This window comes from Grampus griseus, assembly GCF_964374135.1.
Source record: "Grampus griseus genome assembly, chromosome: 7".
Classification (NCBI taxonomy): domain Eukaryota; kingdom Metazoa; phylum Chordata; class Mammalia; order Artiodactyla; family Delphinidae; genus Grampus; species Grampus griseus.
Genome location: NC_139001.1, coordinates 78,726,583 through 78,745,036, shown reverse-complemented (window position 1 = coordinate 78,745,036; position 18,454 = coordinate 78,726,583). Strand labels below are relative to the sequence as shown.

At 39.0% G+C, this 18,454-nt stretch overlaps 1 protein-coding gene across 1 annotated transcript; it reads right to left on the bottom strand.

Moving 5' to 3' along the window:
• Positions 1 to 777: 777 nt before the first annotated feature.
• NMI (N-myc and STAT interactor) lies at positions 778 to 16,988 on the bottom strand. Its single transcript, XM_082657711.1, has 9 exons — positions 16,958 to 16,988; positions 16,697 to 16,867; positions 10,198 to 10,294; positions 9,072 to 9,167; positions 6,931 to 7,093; positions 4,029 to 4,135; positions 3,756 to 3,942; positions 1,822 to 1,928; positions 778 to 1,367 (listed from the first exon to the last, which is right to left on the bottom strand). The coding sequence occupies exons 3-9, from the start codon at positions 10,279 to 10,281 to the stop codon at positions 1,182 to 1,184; spliced, it is 930 nt and encodes a 309-aa protein (XP_082513837.1). The 5' UTR covers positions 10,282 to 10,294; positions 16,697 to 16,867; positions 16,958 to 16,988; the 3' UTR covers positions 778 to 1,181.
• Positions 16,989 to 18,454: the final 1,466 nt, after the last annotated feature.

Genomic DNA, 18,454 nt, shown 5'->3' with positions numbered 1-18,454 from the left:
GCTTGATTTCTGAGTTTTAGTCAGATCACACAGAGGTGGAACGGTGAAAGGAACCCAAAGAAAAAGCATAATTTTCTAGGATAAGTAACATTTATCAAAACCATTGTGAAAATTTAAGATCAGATGAAATTATCTATTTTACTGTCTGAGGAAGGCCCCCAAAAGAAACAAAAGTGACTGTTTCCAACTTTGTCCTAAATATTAGGAAAAAATTATTTCTAATTGGAAGTCTACCATAGACTAAATATAACACCCTCTGTGCTAGTGAGATTGTACCAATCAAAATTAAATGAGGTTCTTTAAATTTTTCTTAATATATTTTTTAAATTATTATTTTTGGCTGCATTGGGTCTTTGTTGCTGCACGTGGGCTTTCTCTAGTTGAGCAGGAGCTACTCTTCGTTGCAGTGCACAGGCTTCTCATTGAGGTGGCTTGTCTTTGTTGATGAGCATAGGCTCTAGGCATGTGGCAGGCTTCAGTAGATGTGGCTCGTAGGCTGAAGAGCGCAGGCTCAGTACTTGTGGAGCACAGGCCCAGCTGCTCGGCGGCATGTGGGATCCTCCCGGCCCAGGGCTCAAACCCGTGTCCCCTGCATCAGCAGGCGGATTCCCAACCACTGCGCCACCAGGGAAGCCCCATAGGCAACATTTCTTATTCCAAAGAGAAATGTGAGAGAAATGAGTATTTCTGATGGTAGTATAACAACTTGAAAACCTAAAAATGAAATATCAGAAGCAAAACCAAGCCTTTTATCTTTTTAGTTTTTCCCTTTATTTTAGATGGCAGGCAGCATTGGATAGGTCTAGGTTTAGCATCTTTTCTAAAAGCATTTCATTTCTGCCAGCATTTTAATATGAATTTAATTCTGCTGTTGGCTCAGACCATGATAGAATGAGCCAACATGGCAGGCGGACAACTGGATCACTTATGGTTCATTTCAATGGACATGGCACCCAGCCACAAAATTTATGAACAAAACTGTTTTAATATAGTTATTGCATTTGTAAACATTCAGCGCAGGTGGAAACAAAGAATTCAAAAACAGAAATATATTTTGTATCTAAGAATAAACAAACACGAAAGAATTATTCATTTTTTTTAAGGAAAAGGATATTCATTTTTGGCAAGCATTAACAGTGATTTGGGTTCAAAAGCTCTAATTTTCATAGGATTCCATGACTCTATTCTTCAAAGTATGCTATGTAAGGTTGCCCAAGGGAACACGTGACTACCTCGACTTCTCCACCTCCATTTTTCTCCCGTTGAAAGTGAATGTTAATAAAATCCTCTACAGTTTCTTCATCTATGATCTGAAGGTCTTCCAGTCCAGTCAGAAGCACCGTCTTCTTACATACTCCTGAAAATACCTAAGAAGCAAAATAAAAAGATAAATAGAAAATTTTCTAAGTGCTTTGAATTATAAAACTTTACATTTATAAGCTCTGCTTAATAGTTTGGATGTTATCTTGAGAGAGACAACGGGCCTCAGGAAGATTTTCAAGCAAGAGAATATCAGAGTTGGATCTGAGTTTCAGAAAGATAACTCTGGTGCCATTGTGACAAATAGAGGAAAGGAGGGCAACTCTATGGACAGAGAGACCAGTTAGAGAGGTAGTGAGAGGTGGAAGTGACAAGATCAAGTAACGAAATGAATGCTGGAGGGGAAGCGAAACCAAGAGTTAGGCATGAGTTCTAGCTTTCAGGATGGCAGGCTAGGTTAATTAATAAGATTCTAACGGAAACAGAATCACAACTTTTTATTTTCTGTGGGGTGGGGCCGGGCAATAAGTTTCCAAAATGAAAGAAGAAAGATGACTTTACCTGAAACTTTTTCAGGTATGTTTCTGTGTACGGAGAAACAGTAACTCTCTGGCAGTTTTCATTTATATAAAGAGGATAGTCTTTTATTTTCAAAATCTTGTCAGCAACTAGAAGTAAATTTTTAAAAATTATTTTCTCCTTTATATCAAACATTTTTTAACCAAAGTTAAAACCTCCTTCAAACAGAATGTCAGAGTAAACAGTGGCTTGAGGGATTAATTTTTAAGAAATTCTACAGCCCACTTTAAATAATTCACAGTACATAATTTTAAAAAACATAAGACCAAATGATAATGAGATTTAAATAGCTCCATCTGTCTTAAACTATCAGTCAATCAATGCACAGTGAGCTGCGATGTCCTCAGATAGACCTACCTTGAGCTACATAAAATGTGATAACCATTTGCAAAAAATAACCCAGCCATCCTAACAAAACCCAGTGTTTCCCAATCTCTCAAGAAGTACACATGCAAATTACGATTAGAATACTCTCTTTCTCTCTCTCTTTCTGTGCATATATATATATATATATACACACACACATACATACATATAGCAAATTACTATATTACTATTATATATATAAAATTATTTAATTGTCCTGTAACTAATACATGACATTCAATAAACCTGTATAATGATGTTAATCAAAGGTGCAGGGGTGCTGAATGTCATCTAAAAAAAGTGAAGGCAAATAACAAAAATTCATCAACTTTCTCCAACACAAAAAATAACCAGATTTATTTTTAGCAGCTTTTTTTCCTAGAGGGAAAAAAGGTAATGTGTCAAGACTGCATAGAGTTTAACAGAAACAGTTCGTAAGAATATCCAATCACTTTTTTTCTCCTCTCACCAGTCCACCTTGAATTAGCAATATAGTACAGTGGTTAAGAGAGTAGATCCTTGCTGGCAAGGATGTGGAGAAACTGGAACCCTGGTACATTGCTGGTAGGAATGTAAAGGTGTAGCCACTGTGGAAAACAGTATGGCGGTTCCTCAAGCATTAAACATAGAATTACCATATTATCCAGCAATTCCAGAAGGATCTGGAAAGACATTCACCTCACCATAACTAGCTACATAGCAGGAGAAAGGGAAGTTTGGAAATTTAAGGAAATGTCTCCATTTTTATTAAATTAATGTTGTTCTCTATTATTTCAATTTTCTTTAAAAAGCATGTATTACTTTATTATGAAAAAACTTAAATCAGTCAACGGTTTTTAATTGTATATTTGGATTTCGATCATATGCGCAAACCGTGGAGAAGTCCTAAGAACTAGATTAACTAGAGGAAGAGATTTTTACATTGAGAATCATTTGAACATATTAACAAAAGAACTTGGAGAATCTTCTATTTTTCATTATAAGAATATAAACCTCCCTAAGATGATTTGATAAAAGTCCATTTCTACCTAAAAAAGGAACAGCTGTTCTCTCTATTACCCCCTTTTCTTCCTGGAATCGATTACCTCCACCTGAGATCCTTGTCAATCGTAATAAGTGAGATGAAGAGACAGTTTTATATATTTTTTTCAGAATGTTTCTCTGCCACACACCCACTGTGCGATCTTGGGTAAGCTGCTTACCTTGAGTACGCCTTAGTTTCCTCATCAATAAAATGAGTATAACACCTACATCCAGAGCTGTGCTATGGATCTGAGCAGATATATGTATAAAACACCAAAGACTCCATGCCTGGCACGTGATAGGAACGCACTAAGATGTAGGTACTTGTTATCTGTAATCCTATCATTCTCAGTAGCACTCAGGGAAATCATTTTCAGGACTCTACCATTTCATAAGGTTAAAAAAAATCCCCTGTTATTATGCTGTCAAATAAATTCCAAATAAAAGCAGTAGAAAGGGATACTTTCAGACCTGGCAGAATGTAATTTAAATGCTAGAGTACTGTCTAACTCTCAGTGCGGGAATACCTCCACTTTCCACAAACGTGACGACGGCGCTCCGGGACTGCTTGTCGTACTCCACGCAGTCCACTTCTCCGCCTCCGTTGCGGGATTTACAAAAACTCAGTTCTAGCTTGTCTCTCATCTGACTTTCAGGCAGTTCATCAGGAATGTCAGTAACATGGATCTTCATTTTGGACACTTCTACGTGAACCTGGGAAATCAGTTCACGTTCAGAAATATGGATGAGAAAAGTGTCCGTGTTTAACAAATTCTGAAACGCTTTAATCACGATGTTACCTGGAATCTGACTCCTAAGTTTAATGGAACCGGGCTGGCCATAACCTTCACATTTACATCCTGTATCTGCACATGATGGTGCCCCACTCTGATCACATTTTGGGCAACTGAAAAATAATTTGGGAAGTATTAATTTCCAATATTTCAATACATTTTTACATGTTTGGCTTAACAACAAATAATCCTGAATATTTTAAATTTTCTTTAATTTTAAGGGATCTAATTTTTACATTTTTCTTAGGATTTCTAAGTGATGATGGTCTTGCCACCATAGTAGGATATATTAATGTCAAAATATATCAGCAAAAAATTACAGTGTAGAAATTCTCGACAAGTTCTAGATTCATCCCTTAAGAGATAAGCCTGATGATCCTTCAGAAATTCATACATTACTTCAGTACAGCCACACACCCTTCCTTTCCACTGTAGACAGAATCATCAGAGAACTCCCTTAGTACATTAAAGCTCAGCCAGAAATTTCTTCCATGTTGAGTAAGCTAGGAAAACTTTTTAGGTCAGTGCCATTCTGACAATTAATCTTATTTATCATTTGTCACTCCTCCTTAATATGTTACAAGCAACAAAGAAATAAATATTTGTTCTTGTCTCTGTATTTCCCCAGGATTACATATTAAAGACCACAAAGACTTAAATACCAAAGAGTCTTTTTTTTTTTTTTGGTCATATTTAATGAAGAATTCTACCCTCCTTAAAATGCTCTTGAGATCATTCATTAAAAAGTCGATAGTCTTCATATACTGATCACAAAACTATCTAGTCTAATTTAGCCATGCAAATGGGAAAGGCTTAGTAATATAATTATGCCAAACATCATTAGAAATCCCATAGCAACTATAGGACAGTTTAAAATGAATGTGCGGGGAATTCCCTAGTGGTCCAGTGGTTAGAACTCGGTGCTCTCACTGCTGAGGGGCTGGGTTTCAATCCCTGGTCGGAGAACTAAGACGCGGCCAAAAATAAATAAATAAATAAGAATAATAAAAAACCAAAATAAAATGCATGTGGGTATGTGTTTATTTTTAATTGTGTGACATAAGAGTTTATAACCCTTCAGTTGTTGCTATTTGGAGCTGTTTACTCTAATAGGTCATAAAGACTAGACACAAATTAGTCTCGGTCTTATAAACCTCACATGTGTTTAAAACAACCAGACAGCACACCACAGCTGGAGGAAGAGAGAAACAAGGCTAGAAAACAGGGCGTTGTCATGTGGGAATTCAGACTCATTGTACCATGATATGGCTCTCTAACTTGAATTACATCTTTTTTGTTGTTATTGACAACAGGCAACAATAACAGAGATTATCAACTGTAAGTAATACTTAGATGATGATCTTTCCCTCCCAATGCCCACCCCTCCCCCACCCCCCCAAACCTCCAACATCTGGTGATCTGACACAGCTGAGAGGGCTACTTGTGTTTCAACTTCTGTGACTCTGTCAAAAGCCAACTCCTATTTAATTGTGTAGAAACCCAAAGTTGTCCAGAAGAGCAGGACCTCAGAGCCATGCCAAGGGTGGAAGCAGTGATGCAGCTGTTTTTGAAGAAAATCCTGTTCCCAGCATCCCCAGGTAATTCCTATGCAGAATACTTGCTTCCCAAATCCTCACTTCCATCTTTCAGTTATATCTCAATTACCACTGCCAACTGCCAACTGCCAACAGGGCTCTCGGCCTCCCCCTTCACCCTCAGCTGCAGGGGCGGACCCAGGGTGGACAAAGCGTATGTGCATATAGTGACCTGCCAGAATGCCTTTCTATTTATTTTCAGGCTATAGTAACAAACCAGGTGTCAAGGAGACATGAGTTATAATCATAGATTCCCAGAATCTGAACACTGGAAGGGCTTGTGAAGACCATCTGACCCCACCCATAACTTAATCTAACTTGGAAAATACGAGAACAAAAAGCCCAGATGGTGGCCTGCTCAGAGGAATGTTGGTACAGTAGAACATACAAGGGTACTTGAGGTTTGGCTCTCAGCTCTGCAATTTATCACCTGTATGGACCTTGAGCAAGTTCCTTATCTTAGGTAAGCTTCTGTTTCTTTAGCTGAAAAATTCCTAACATGTAGCAATAATGACAGCTAACATTTATTAAGTGTTTATTACATATCAGACACTGTGCTAAGTATTTTTCAACATTTCTCATTTAATACTCAAAGCAACCCCGAGGTAGGTACTGCCACAAAATGTGTCATAAAAAAATTGAGATTTATAAAGAACCCAACCAAGTTACACTTCTAGAAAGGGGCACAGCTGGCACTCAAAGCCAGATTCTCCTCATTAAGGTGCCCCCAGATCTCAAGAGGGTCCCACACCACGGCGGACGTGGCAAACATCAGGTCCCACTCCCAAATCTCTGACTCCAGGGCTCTTGCCATTCACAGGTCTTGTGCATTTAGGTAAATCACTTAAACACCTGAGAATCTGTTTTCTTAGTTATAAAATGTAAATAGTAACTCTCTATCTTATTTCTTTCATGGATTCATGTGAGTATACAATGAGATAATGTCTGTGAGAACTCTCCTAGAATGATGTAGAGCTTTACAACCTTGAAACATTATCACTAGTATTATCATTTGCAGGTAGCAGTTGCAGTAGAAAGGCATTGGTATTGGACATCACAACACCTGGGCTTGAGTCCCAGCATTGTCACGTCCTGAATGAGTGATCATGTTCAAGTCACTCAACGTCTCAGAGTCAGTTTTCTCATCTGTAAAATGGGTATAATCATACCTACCTCAGGGTGTCACTATGAGGATGAGATGAAATGATAAATGTAAAAATTGTAAAGCAGTGGCCAAATATCTACAAAAACTCTTTGAAAGTCCCAGTGCTTTCCAAAGGTAACATGGTCAAATTTTTGAACATGAGTCATACCTTCTTCTTTTTCAAAGGTGATAAGTGCTTGTCCTTTTTGTAGCTCATAAGGGACTTTTGAGCTCACTTGACACGAATAGGAGATATTTGAAGACTGGCTGTCACTCTCAGGATTCTCTACAGCTGTGAACTTTATCTTTGTTTCAGGAATATCCTCGTTAATCTAATTCAAACAGAAATGTTTGATTAAAATCAAGACAAGAAATAACTTAAGTCCTTCCAATGATAATGTGATTTGATCATCCAATAATTCACTCTCCACTGACTTCAGAGCCCCATGGAATACTGAGCGTGGTCTTATTTAATATCTTTAGTAATTGCTTCTTCCCAGGGAAGTACTCAGTAATGTAGTCAGATGTTGATCCTTCAATATTATTTCACAGATGAAATTGTAAATATATAATCTCTCACTTTTTCTAAGTGTTTAAACTGGTCAATATTGTGTGGTGTTTGAGTCTAAAGCCCTTTGAACAACTGTGCCAATAATAAGCTATCTCACAAAGAAATCATTGCACAGTATATTTACCCTCACTGCAAAGAGGTATGAAATAGAGTCAGGTGTATATGGTTATTTTGATGACGAACTCAGATAACTTCATCCAAAAAGAAAGACTCCTGAATTCAATGACTTAAAGTTTATCAAATTTAAATTCCCCCTTCCTCAACACCTGCCCATCAACTTTTTAACCATTACCCCAACTGAGGTTTATAAAAATGTGAAGGGACACTACCAGCAAGATCTGTAATCTGGAGGATAAAGTTAAGGGGTTATACTTAGCCGCTTAAAATCACTGGGGTGAACAGTCAGTACAACCACACATAAATGCACAAATGAATTGAGTGTTTGCGTTTCTATTTCCCATGGTCATTTTACATGTTGCAAGAAAAGGTTTTATCGCAAAGACATTAGAAATATCAAGTGAGTCATTTGATCTCATCTGACATTTATTCTACATGTAACTTTGGTAGAATTTCTGATTACCATAACTCTGACTTCAAAACGATCTGCAGTGTCTTGAGAAAAGGCAGAGTGTTTCCCAATAATGTAGAAACATCCAGTATACCCTGAGAAGTCAAGAGCTTTCCGGAGTGAGAGTGAGAATGCCTGCTTCTAGTCCTGAGTAGACCGTGGCAGGGAGCAATTCACTTATGCTCTCTAGACCCCAGTTTCAGTTCTCTGTGAAGTGAATCAACTGAGCTGGCTGGGTTCCCGAGGCCCTTTGAGTTGTAGGACTAAATGATTCTGGCTCCAGCCTGAGAAGTATCCAGAATCTTAACAGAGACTTCTCTAAATCTCACAAACACCGGAAACTTCACTTCCTGATATTCAACATCCTATCCCCCATTTCAGAAACAAAAAGTGACAATGCTTTAAGCATTTAAATTGTTTAAAGTATTTTTTTTAACAACCTGGGTTGTTATGAAGAAAAAAGGAGTGAAAGCTATGTCTAACTCAAACACAGGAGAAATTAAGAATTTAAATGAAGATACTCATCCAATTTCTTTTTAACTGTGAAACTCACTTAAATTACTTGGATGAGGAGAACAATAAAAGAACTTGGTGAGAAGACCAAGAATTTGATCCAAAAGTGATTGATAATGACCATCATTTGGGGGTAGTTTTGGATTAACATATACATGACTATTAAAACATGTATTAGCATAAGTGTGCAGCAAGATGAAATTCTACAGTGATCACACACCTGTGACCAGCACCCAGATTAATAATCAGAACAAGACCAACACCCCAGAAGCCCTCTTGGGTTCCCTTCCAGTTCCTACCTGCCTCTAGGAGTAACCACCATACTAACTTCTAACATCGTGTTTTCATGCTCTATTTCAACAGAAGCATATGGTGTGCCCTGTTTCCCCTTTTCTGGCTCAGCACTGTGTTTATGAAATTCATCAATGTTACTGCATACAGTTGTAGCCTGTTCATTCTCATCGTTGTGTAGTAGTCCACTGTGTGAATACACCCTAATTTATTAATTCATCCTACTGCTCTCAGTTTGGGGCTGTTGCAAACAGTGGTGCCATGGATGACCATAATGTTTTAGAAATGAATTCTGTATCGATAAATTGCTTTTCCTGAAAAATGGGGTCTGTGAAAAATGAGATACATAAAATAATTAAAGAAGTACCTGGGAGTTCCCGGTTGTCGCTTGCAACTCAGCTTCAAGCTTTTGGATCTCCTCCTTTAACTGAATATTTTCCTTTTCAATTTCACTAATTAATTTCTAAAAATAAAAAGGAAATAAAATAACACCCAAAATTTAAACAGTCCCGACCTCATTTTTCTTCTCTTTTCTTAATATTTATTTATTTTGGCTGTACAAAGTCTTAGTTGTGGCACACGGGATCTTTGTTGCAGCATGTGGGATCTTTAGTTGCGGCATGTGGACTTGTTAGCTGTGCATGCACGTGGGAGCTAGTTCCCCGACCAGGGATGGAACCCGGGTCCCCTGCATTGGGAGCGTGAAGTCTTACCCACTAGACCACCAGGGAAGTCCCAGCCCCGACCTCATTTTTCTAATTAATTAAAGAAGCAAAATTTCTCTCACTTTGAACAAGGCAAAGAAAGACATTAGACAGTCTCAAAATAAATATGATCACGTGAATAATACCTTTGTCAAATGTTTTACATCATCACCTGTCGACTTTCTTAACACTGCCAAGGATTATTATCTCTATTATACAAAAAAGGAAACCACTTTTCACACTAAACCAAAGTCACAAAAATGTTTATAGTAGAGCAAGGATTGATACCCCTGTCTTCTGGATCTTAGTTCAGTGCTCTGTCAATTCCTTCCTAACTATTTGTGACTCCAATATGACTTTTAAGCTGCACCATAACTGTGGACATATGTTACTCTGGGGCAATTTATAAATATTTTTTTCTGTGATTCCCACAGTATAGCTGCCTTGATATGCCAGACAGATGGCCTTGAGTAAGTGGTTTAACTACCTGAGCCTCCATTCCCTCTTAGGTCTAATTGGATAATTGCTAACGAAACTCTTAACTTCTAGGTGCAAATCAAAGAAATGAGAGAGGAAGTGAAAAAGCAGCTAACATTGTAAGCTGTGTAAGAGAAAGAAAAGAAATATGATTCTTCTTGTCAGTCCTGAATAATAGAGGTAAAGAAAACTGAAAACCCTAATATTCTTCCAAATTCAACATAATGTTGGACAAAGACATATGAAACATGCCTCGCTGCAAAATAGATGTAAGTTAATTTTTAATAGTACTCAGTAATTTTTCCTTTTTACCTGGTTTTGTTCATCTTTCATAAATTCTTCAGCTGGCCCATACTCCTTAAGAACTTGTTCTTTGTTATCTTCATCAGTTGCCATGATTCCCTAATTACTATAAAAGGTAAATACTTTAAAAATAGTACAAACACACAAATTCAAGAAAAAGTAACTTTTACCCTCTTACAGAAGAAACATCTCTTCTTTGCTATATGTTATTTCCTATCACCGAAGTCTTTATTATCATGAGGATTATATCCAAAGTCTCTGTTTCAAATAACTTTCACACCTATAAACATATAAAAAGGTTCTAAAAATTCTTTGCTTTTCAACACCGTAAGAGAAAATAATAGGTATTAACATTCCTTTGTAGTTCTCATTTCAATCATAATATGATGCTCCATTTTAAAAGACTATTATTTTGGTCTTCTAGACTTTTTCAAAGGTTTTTATTTAAATATTTAATTCTCCCTATTATACTCCCCAAATGTAATGGAGTAAAAAGACCTCCAAACACCGTTCCTCTATGCGTACAGGGGTTTTCACAAACCCTCCTGAGTTCATACACTTGGACAGGAAAAAAACTTCATCTTTATTTCTAATAACCTCTTATTGAAACTTAGCATTCTCTTCAAATATGAATATAGGCAAAAAGCCACATAGTATTTGCAGCCCCTGTGACAAAAGTCACCAAGACGGTACAGATATTTTCATAAAATATTTTAACTCTTCCAGATATCCTGAAACATTGCTTGTGTTTAACCCTGCTTCAAAATTATGATAGTTATTAAACTCATGACTAGGTCTTGTAATAAACTGTAGTATATTGATATATATTACTATATTAAATATTTGCTTTTTAAATAACCTGATAATCATATTTCAATATAATTGGTTTCCTTTATAATTCTATGTATTTTGTTTTATACAACTTAAAAACTTTATTTTGAGAAAGGCCCACAAGCTTTTTCAGACTGGCACCAAAAAAGTTAAGAAACCTTGCCTGCATATCAATTTACTAAGATGGAGTTGTCCCAGATCAAATATGACACAAGGATTATCACAACAGTTATTGTTTTAGAAGCACATTAATAATGTGTCTGTTAATACAATCTTCCAAGATTTCAAGTGGCTAAATTCTCACTATTCCTATAGAAGAAACAGAAAAGACATGTATTCTTCTCTAAAAATAAAATAGAAGACTAGCAAAAAATTAGTCATGGCTTAGTTTACTCAGTGTGAACACAAGCAGTGTCCAAAAAAAGGGGTCATATGGTAGTTCTACTTTTAACTTTTTGAGGATCCTCCATACTGTTCTCCATAGCGGCTGCACCAATTTACATTCCCACCAACAGTGCACAGGGGTTCCCTTTTCTCCACACCCTCTCCAGTATTTGTTACTGTAAGGTCGGATCTTAACCAAACGGCACCGCGAAACAGAGGAAAGCTTCAAGTGAGCTTTATTAGGGAGTGCTCCCGGGCGAGGTTCACTGATCCAAGAGAAAGGGGCCAGAGAAGTCGCACCCGGGCGAGGGTTGGGCAAGATTTTATAGGGGAAGAAGGGAAAGGGGTGTGGTGAATCTGGGAGGGCGCAGGGTATTCCTTATTTGGTGGTCTTTCCGGGTATCCTGGGGGACCGTTAGTCCCGCCCCTCGAAAGGCGGGAAGGCTGGGCCGGTTTCAAAGTCCCCAGGTCAGTTCCTGGAACTGGGTGGTCCGGAAGAGTTTCGGTCTGATGCAACCTGTGAATCTGATTGTGTTCCCCTGCCTCGGGCCAGTTGGCCTTACAGTTACCTCTTGTCTTTTTCATGACGCCCATTCTAATAGATGTGAAGTGGTGTCTCATTGGGGTTTTATTTTTTTGTTCTCCTTTTTTTTTTTAAACATCTCTCATTGGTTTTTTTGTTTTTTTGCGGTACGCGGGCCTCTCCTGTTGTGGCCTCTCCCGTTGCGGAGTACAGGCTCCGGACGCGCAGGCTCAGTGGCCATGGCTCACGGGCCCAGCTGCTCCGCGGCATGTGGGATCTTCCTGGACCGGGGCATGAATCCGTGTCCCCTGAATCGGCAGGCGGACTCAACCACTGCGCCACCAGGGAAGCTCTCCCTCTGCATATTTATAATCACGTTCTCTGACAATGAAAAACCTGACTCAGAAAATCAGAAAATCAAAAAAAAAAAAAAAATGCAAAGGGAGAAAAATAGAATGAATGCTATGAATTGGAACTGGAGATATCAGCATAATCTCATGATTTCTGATATGTTGATAGAAAAGTACAGAAATTTAAATATAGATATGTGTGTGAGTGTGTGATATTCCTCAGTTCTGTCTGCTAAAAGGGCCTGGTAACAAAGACAACAGCAGTGAGCACATCTAGCACCCAGAATTTAGTTTCTAGTACCATTCTCAGCTACCAGGAACCAAGGCTATTCAGAGAAATGGCTGCTTCTAGAAGTAGGACAGGAAAAGTACAAGACAAGCATCTTATGATGTCAGAAAGCAAGAAGTGCTCAAAGAATGATGAGGATATGTCACAAGAACATAGAGTCCACCTTGATGAGGTTCTCACTGCACAAATCTGGGAATCAATTAAGCACAGAAATAAATAATGACAGTAATAATTAAATCCACTGAGCAAAACAGAGAACTATGAGTCGGTAAACATAGCTAGCTAGCTAGCTAGCTAGATAGGTAGATAGATAGATAGATAAATTGATAGTTTTGTGAGGAAAGGACCATTTAATTAGTTTCAAAATACTTACCCACAAGTACTGCAAACCAAAATCCAGTGCAATCTCAATCATTTAGGTGTTCTGAGCACTCACCAGTCCTGGCATTGACAAGCCCTCGAAGGAGATCAACAATTTCAATGGGGATAAATATCAGTTTGCCCTTTTGCTTTGAACATGTCAAGCTAACCTACAAGAATATAAGCACTGTAAGGGCTATGATTTTTGTTTTGTTCTCTAAAGTATGCTTTAGTTCATCCAGAACGCTACCCTAACAGTACCCAAAAGAGTGCCAGGGATATAGTCTACACTCAAGAAATGATTGTTTTTAATTGAGTTAAAATTTCCTTACACTGAACAACCTGTTATTGCACTTCATATAAGTGGAATCATTTGGTATGCACCCTTTTATATGTGCTAGAGTTTTAAGCTCAACATGTTTTGGAGACTTGTCCTTGTTATTGCATGTATTAGTAGTTTGTTCCTTTTTATTGCTGTGTAGTATTCCATGCATGGACAGCCTACAAGTTGTTTATTCATTCTCTCGTTGGTGGGCTATTTGGTTATTTCTGGTTTGGGGCTATTATGAATAAAGCTTCTCAAAACAAAACAAACAAAAGAAATACTTCTCCACAAAACACTAATTTCAAAGGGGAAAAGAATAACTTTACAGTGAAGAAGCCAGGCGGACCACACCATAATGAAGTAATCAAAGTAAATAATGAGATACATCAAAATCATCTGACATATGATAGGCACACCGAGAACACAGCACGATTCCTATGATATTCCTGCCAAAGATTCATGAGCCGAATCTAAACAAGAGGAAACATGAGATAAACTGGTCTGTTCTCTTCAAAAGTGTCAAGTTCATGAAAGCCAAGTAAAGACTGAGAAACTGTCCCAGGCAGGAGATTAAAGAGACATCACAACTAAACACAATGCATAACTCTGAACTGGGTCCGTTTGTTATAGGATATTATAGGGACAACTGGCAAAATTTAAATTAGATCCAAGGATTAGATGGCATAATGTATCAATATTAATTTTTCTGATTTTAATCACTGTATTGTAGTTACATAGAGAACATCTTTTTTGTAGGAAATAAATAAGAATTCCAGGGTAATTGGTCATGAAACCTACTCTCAAATAACTCAGGAAAAAGACAATTTTTTACTTGCAGATTTTCTGTAAGTTTGAGGAGTTTAAAAATAAAAAAGGTATATATAAGTAGCTCTTTATTGCGTTAACAACTGCAGAGTCCTTATAACGGTATTCATCCCAAGTCTTACACAATCTAACCCCAACTAGTCTTATTTAGACAACTCCTGGACCAAGTCCCTTAACCACACTGAACACTCTAAGGGTTTCTCTTCTCCCTCCTGTCCCTCAATGTCACATCCTTCCTCCCCTCCCAACCTTAACCTCCACCTAATGAAACCCTACTGTTCAACATCCATCCCAAATTCCCCTCCAAGTTCTTGAAGCCTTGTCTGATTCCCTCAAATGATTTTACTTCTCCCGCTATTATCTCTTTTGGGGAGCTTTATTTGTGTACCTGTGTCATTTTCCATGACTAGATGGTCATGACCTTGAGGCCAGGGACCACGTCCATTGTTCCTTGTATCCATTCAGAGCACAATACACATTCACACACTGAAAACACTCAATGTTTATAGAATTGTGCAGTATCTTGACTGAGGTATTTATTCAGCTCAGGACATCCCAGGCATGTGAAGTTCTCTTATTACATTTCCAGAAAGCAGAAACTGCAACATTATTTAACTGTTCTTTTAGTCTATATTCTTTTTTTTTTTTTTTTTTTTTTTTTTTTTTGCGGTACGCGGGCCTCACCGTTATGGCCTCTCGCGTTGTGGAGCACAGGCTCCGGACGCGCAGGCTCAGCGGCCATGGCTCACGGGCCCAGCCGCTCCGCGGCACGTGGGATCCTCCCGGACCCGGGCACGAACCCGCGTCCCCTGCATCAGCAGGCGGACTCAACCACTGCGCCACCAGGGAAGCCCTATATTCTTAATATAGACTAAGAATAATAATAAAGGCTTGTAATAAAGGCTCTCAATAATATATTTAACTCATATGAATGGTCTACTACATAATATTCCCAGGACTTCTTACAGCATATCTAGTAACTGGATACTTTCCCTCTTTGTATAAATGGGATATACAGTAATAGCTTTCCTTTTATACAGTCAAATGGTAGGCAGAATAATGGTCCCCTTAAAGATGCCCACATGCTAACCCTCAGAATCTGTGAATATGTTAGGTTACACTGCAAAGGAGAATTAAAGTTGTAGAATGAATTAAGGTTGCTAATCAGCTGACTTCAAAATATAACGATCTTGGACTTCCTTGGTGGTGCAGTGGTTAAGAATCTGCCTGACAGTGCAGGGGAACCGGGTTCGATCCCTGGTCCGGGAAGACCCCACATGCCGCGCGGAGCAACTAAGCCCGTGCACCACAACTACTGAGCCAGCGCACCGCAACCACTGAGCCTATGTGCTGTAACTACTGAAGCCTGCGTGCCTAGAGCCCGTGCTACGCAAAGAGTAGCTCCTGCTCGCCACAACTAGAGAAAGCCCACATACAGCGACAAAGACTCAACACAGCCAAAAAAATATATACATATATATAAATACAAAGATCTTCCTGGATTATTGGTGGGGAAATAATGTAATCACCAGGGTCCTTCTACAAAGTGAAAGAGGAAGGCAGAAGAGCAGAATCAGAGTAAGATGTGACAACAGAAGAATAGTCAGAGAAATGCAACACTGCTGGCTTTGAGGATAGAGAAAGGGCACCACTGAGCCAAAGAAGGTGAGCAGTCTACAGAAGCTGGAAAAGATGAGAAAACAGGTTCACCGCATTAGCCTCGGGGAAGGAAGGCAGCCCTGAAGACGCCTTGATTTTAGCCCAGTGACGCCCAGTTGAACGTCTAACCAGCAGAATTTTAAGATAATAAACTTGTGGATTTTAAGCCACTAAGTCTGTGGTGATTTGTTATGGCAGCGAATGAAAAAACCAGCACAAATCACCTATACCAATTCACCACCTATTTCCCTTAATATACTCACATCACCGTGATGCCCCCCAACCCCCCCACCCCCCCACCCCCACCCCGCCTGATAGAAGCAAATCTTCCCATATGCATGCCTGGCGGCAAAAAGAAAGGAAATGAGGAGAAGGAAGGAAAAAAGGAGGTGGTGATGCACAAAGTTGTTTTTGTTTTGTTTTGTTTTTGTTTTTTAAACTTCTGCATGTTGTATAGATAGGGAAAAGTCGCATTCTCTTTTGGACGTCTCTTTCAGGAAAACCCCTGCATATTCTGAAAAGTGAGGTACGGCTGCCAAAACCTGCTCCTCCTGCCAACAGAGTAAATGTCCTGAAGGAATCTGTTTTCCTAACAACTGTCTCCAGAGACACTACAAGAACAGTGGGGAAACACAAACCATTTTAAGTTTCAATTTCCGAAATGAAGCAAAGCAAAGGAGACGGGGTCAGAGGCCGGGACGGCACAGAGAAGGCCCCGTGGGCCGGGGGCAGGCACGTCCCCTCGGTGGCTGTGTGGTCCCTGCGACCCCGGCAGCGGGCAGCGCAGGGGCGCGGCGCTGGGGCTCTGCGCCCGGCCCCCGTCCGCCCCCGGCTCTCCGCCGGGCGTCTCCCCGCAGGAGGTCCCGAGTCCCGCGGAACCTGCCTCGTCGCCGTCCACTGCCTCTCCAGCCCTGGACCACTAGAAGCGGGGATGGCAGGAGGGGAACGGGGCACCCACTCACCCGCCTCGGCCCGCCGAGCGCCGCGCCCCGGTTCCCGGAAACCTCGCTGGCTGCGCGCAGGTGGAGCGTCCGCGGGAGGCGCTGAACCTTCGGGCCCGGCTGGCGCTGCCTTGTCCAGAAGAGCTTTGAGCCTTTTTCAAGTGGGTGTCCCCCAGATCAACAGTTTGGTTCCTTTAAAAAAAAGAAAGAAAGAATAAAAGGAGAAGAAAACTACTCAAATGATGATTTTCTTTAAATCTAGTCACTGCTCGAATACCAAACCTGGTGTCTCCAATGATTAGTCACTAACAAGTTACACCTATTTTCACTTTCGATTTTTAAAACGTGTTGGTTTTGTTTTTGTTTTGAGGAAATTTATTCCCAAAGTATTCCTTAAGTTTCCATAGACATCATTTTAGGACATGCTTTAAAAACCACTCCTTTGTATGTATATTACAGGACGTGTTTTTGGAAAAAGTGGATAGAAACCAAATAAAGGCAAAGTGGGAGTCTCTCATCAGATTGTAATGGTAACTCTCGTTGTAATTTATTGATCATTATAACCTTAAGCTACAAATCTTTGCAGCCAGCACAAGGTCAACTTTTGTGTACAGGTATTTCTTTTGCAACTTCCCAGGAAGTTGGGAAAGCTGTGGTGTTCAGTTGGTTTCTACGACCTGTGTCCCTTGAAAGTTTTCTTATAATCATTTTGTTTTGTTGTGAAGCTTATAAATAAATACTTCACTAAGTGTGATCTTTTCCTTTGAAATGGAAAACATCTGGTTGACTTCAAAAATTGCATTGTTTCTGAATCCTACACAGAGAACCACCCCACAGCTGCACTGGCTGGTAAATAGAGGTCAGGGAGATGTATCAAAATGACTTCCAGGCATAAATTCTAGTTTACAGTGCTGTGTATTCATATATAACTGATATATAATCTGATAAAATGAAATATTAACCAAAGTCAAATTCCTTTATATCAAGAATATTATATGCATTTTCAAATAAATTAATACATTGAGATATTTCCAAATGATGTAAATATCAATAGGTTTTGATTGCATGCCACTCCTGAATTAAAAATTGGTTTGCTCTGCAAAGAGAAAAGGAAATAAACATTTACAGGTGTATTAAATATTCACCTTTTCTATGTAAAAAAAAAGAATATTGATGGCAATCAGTTTAAAGTGGCCTTTCTAAGTGAAGAAAATAAAGTGGTGCATAGACACTTGTACTCATCAGCCCAGTCAAAATAGTACAAAAACTCTAACTGTGGCAGCCTGAGAATTACTTTTGGTCTCCCTTAAAATTTTGTTTTTTATTTTATTTAAATTTATTTATTTATTTATTAATAATTTATCTATTTTTGGCTGCATTAGGTTAAAAATTTGTTTTTTTAAAATTTTGTTTTTTATTCTGTTTTTATTTTATTTATTTATTTAAATTTATTTATTTATCTAATTTATCTATTTTTGGCTGCATTGGGTTAAAAATTTGTTTTTTTAATTTTTGTTTTTTATTTTATTTATTTAAATTTATTTATTTATTTAATCTATTTTTGGCTGTGTTGGGTCTTCGTTGCTGCATGAGGGCTTCCTCTAGTTGCAAGCAAGCAGGGGCTACTCTTCGTTGCAGTGCACGTGCTTCTCATTGTGGTGGCTTCTCTTGTTGCAGAGCAAGGGCTCTAGGTGCGTGGGCTTCAGTAGCTGTGGCACCCGGGCTTAGTTGCTCCTCGGCATGTGGGATCTTCCCAGACCAGGGCTCGAACCCGTGTCC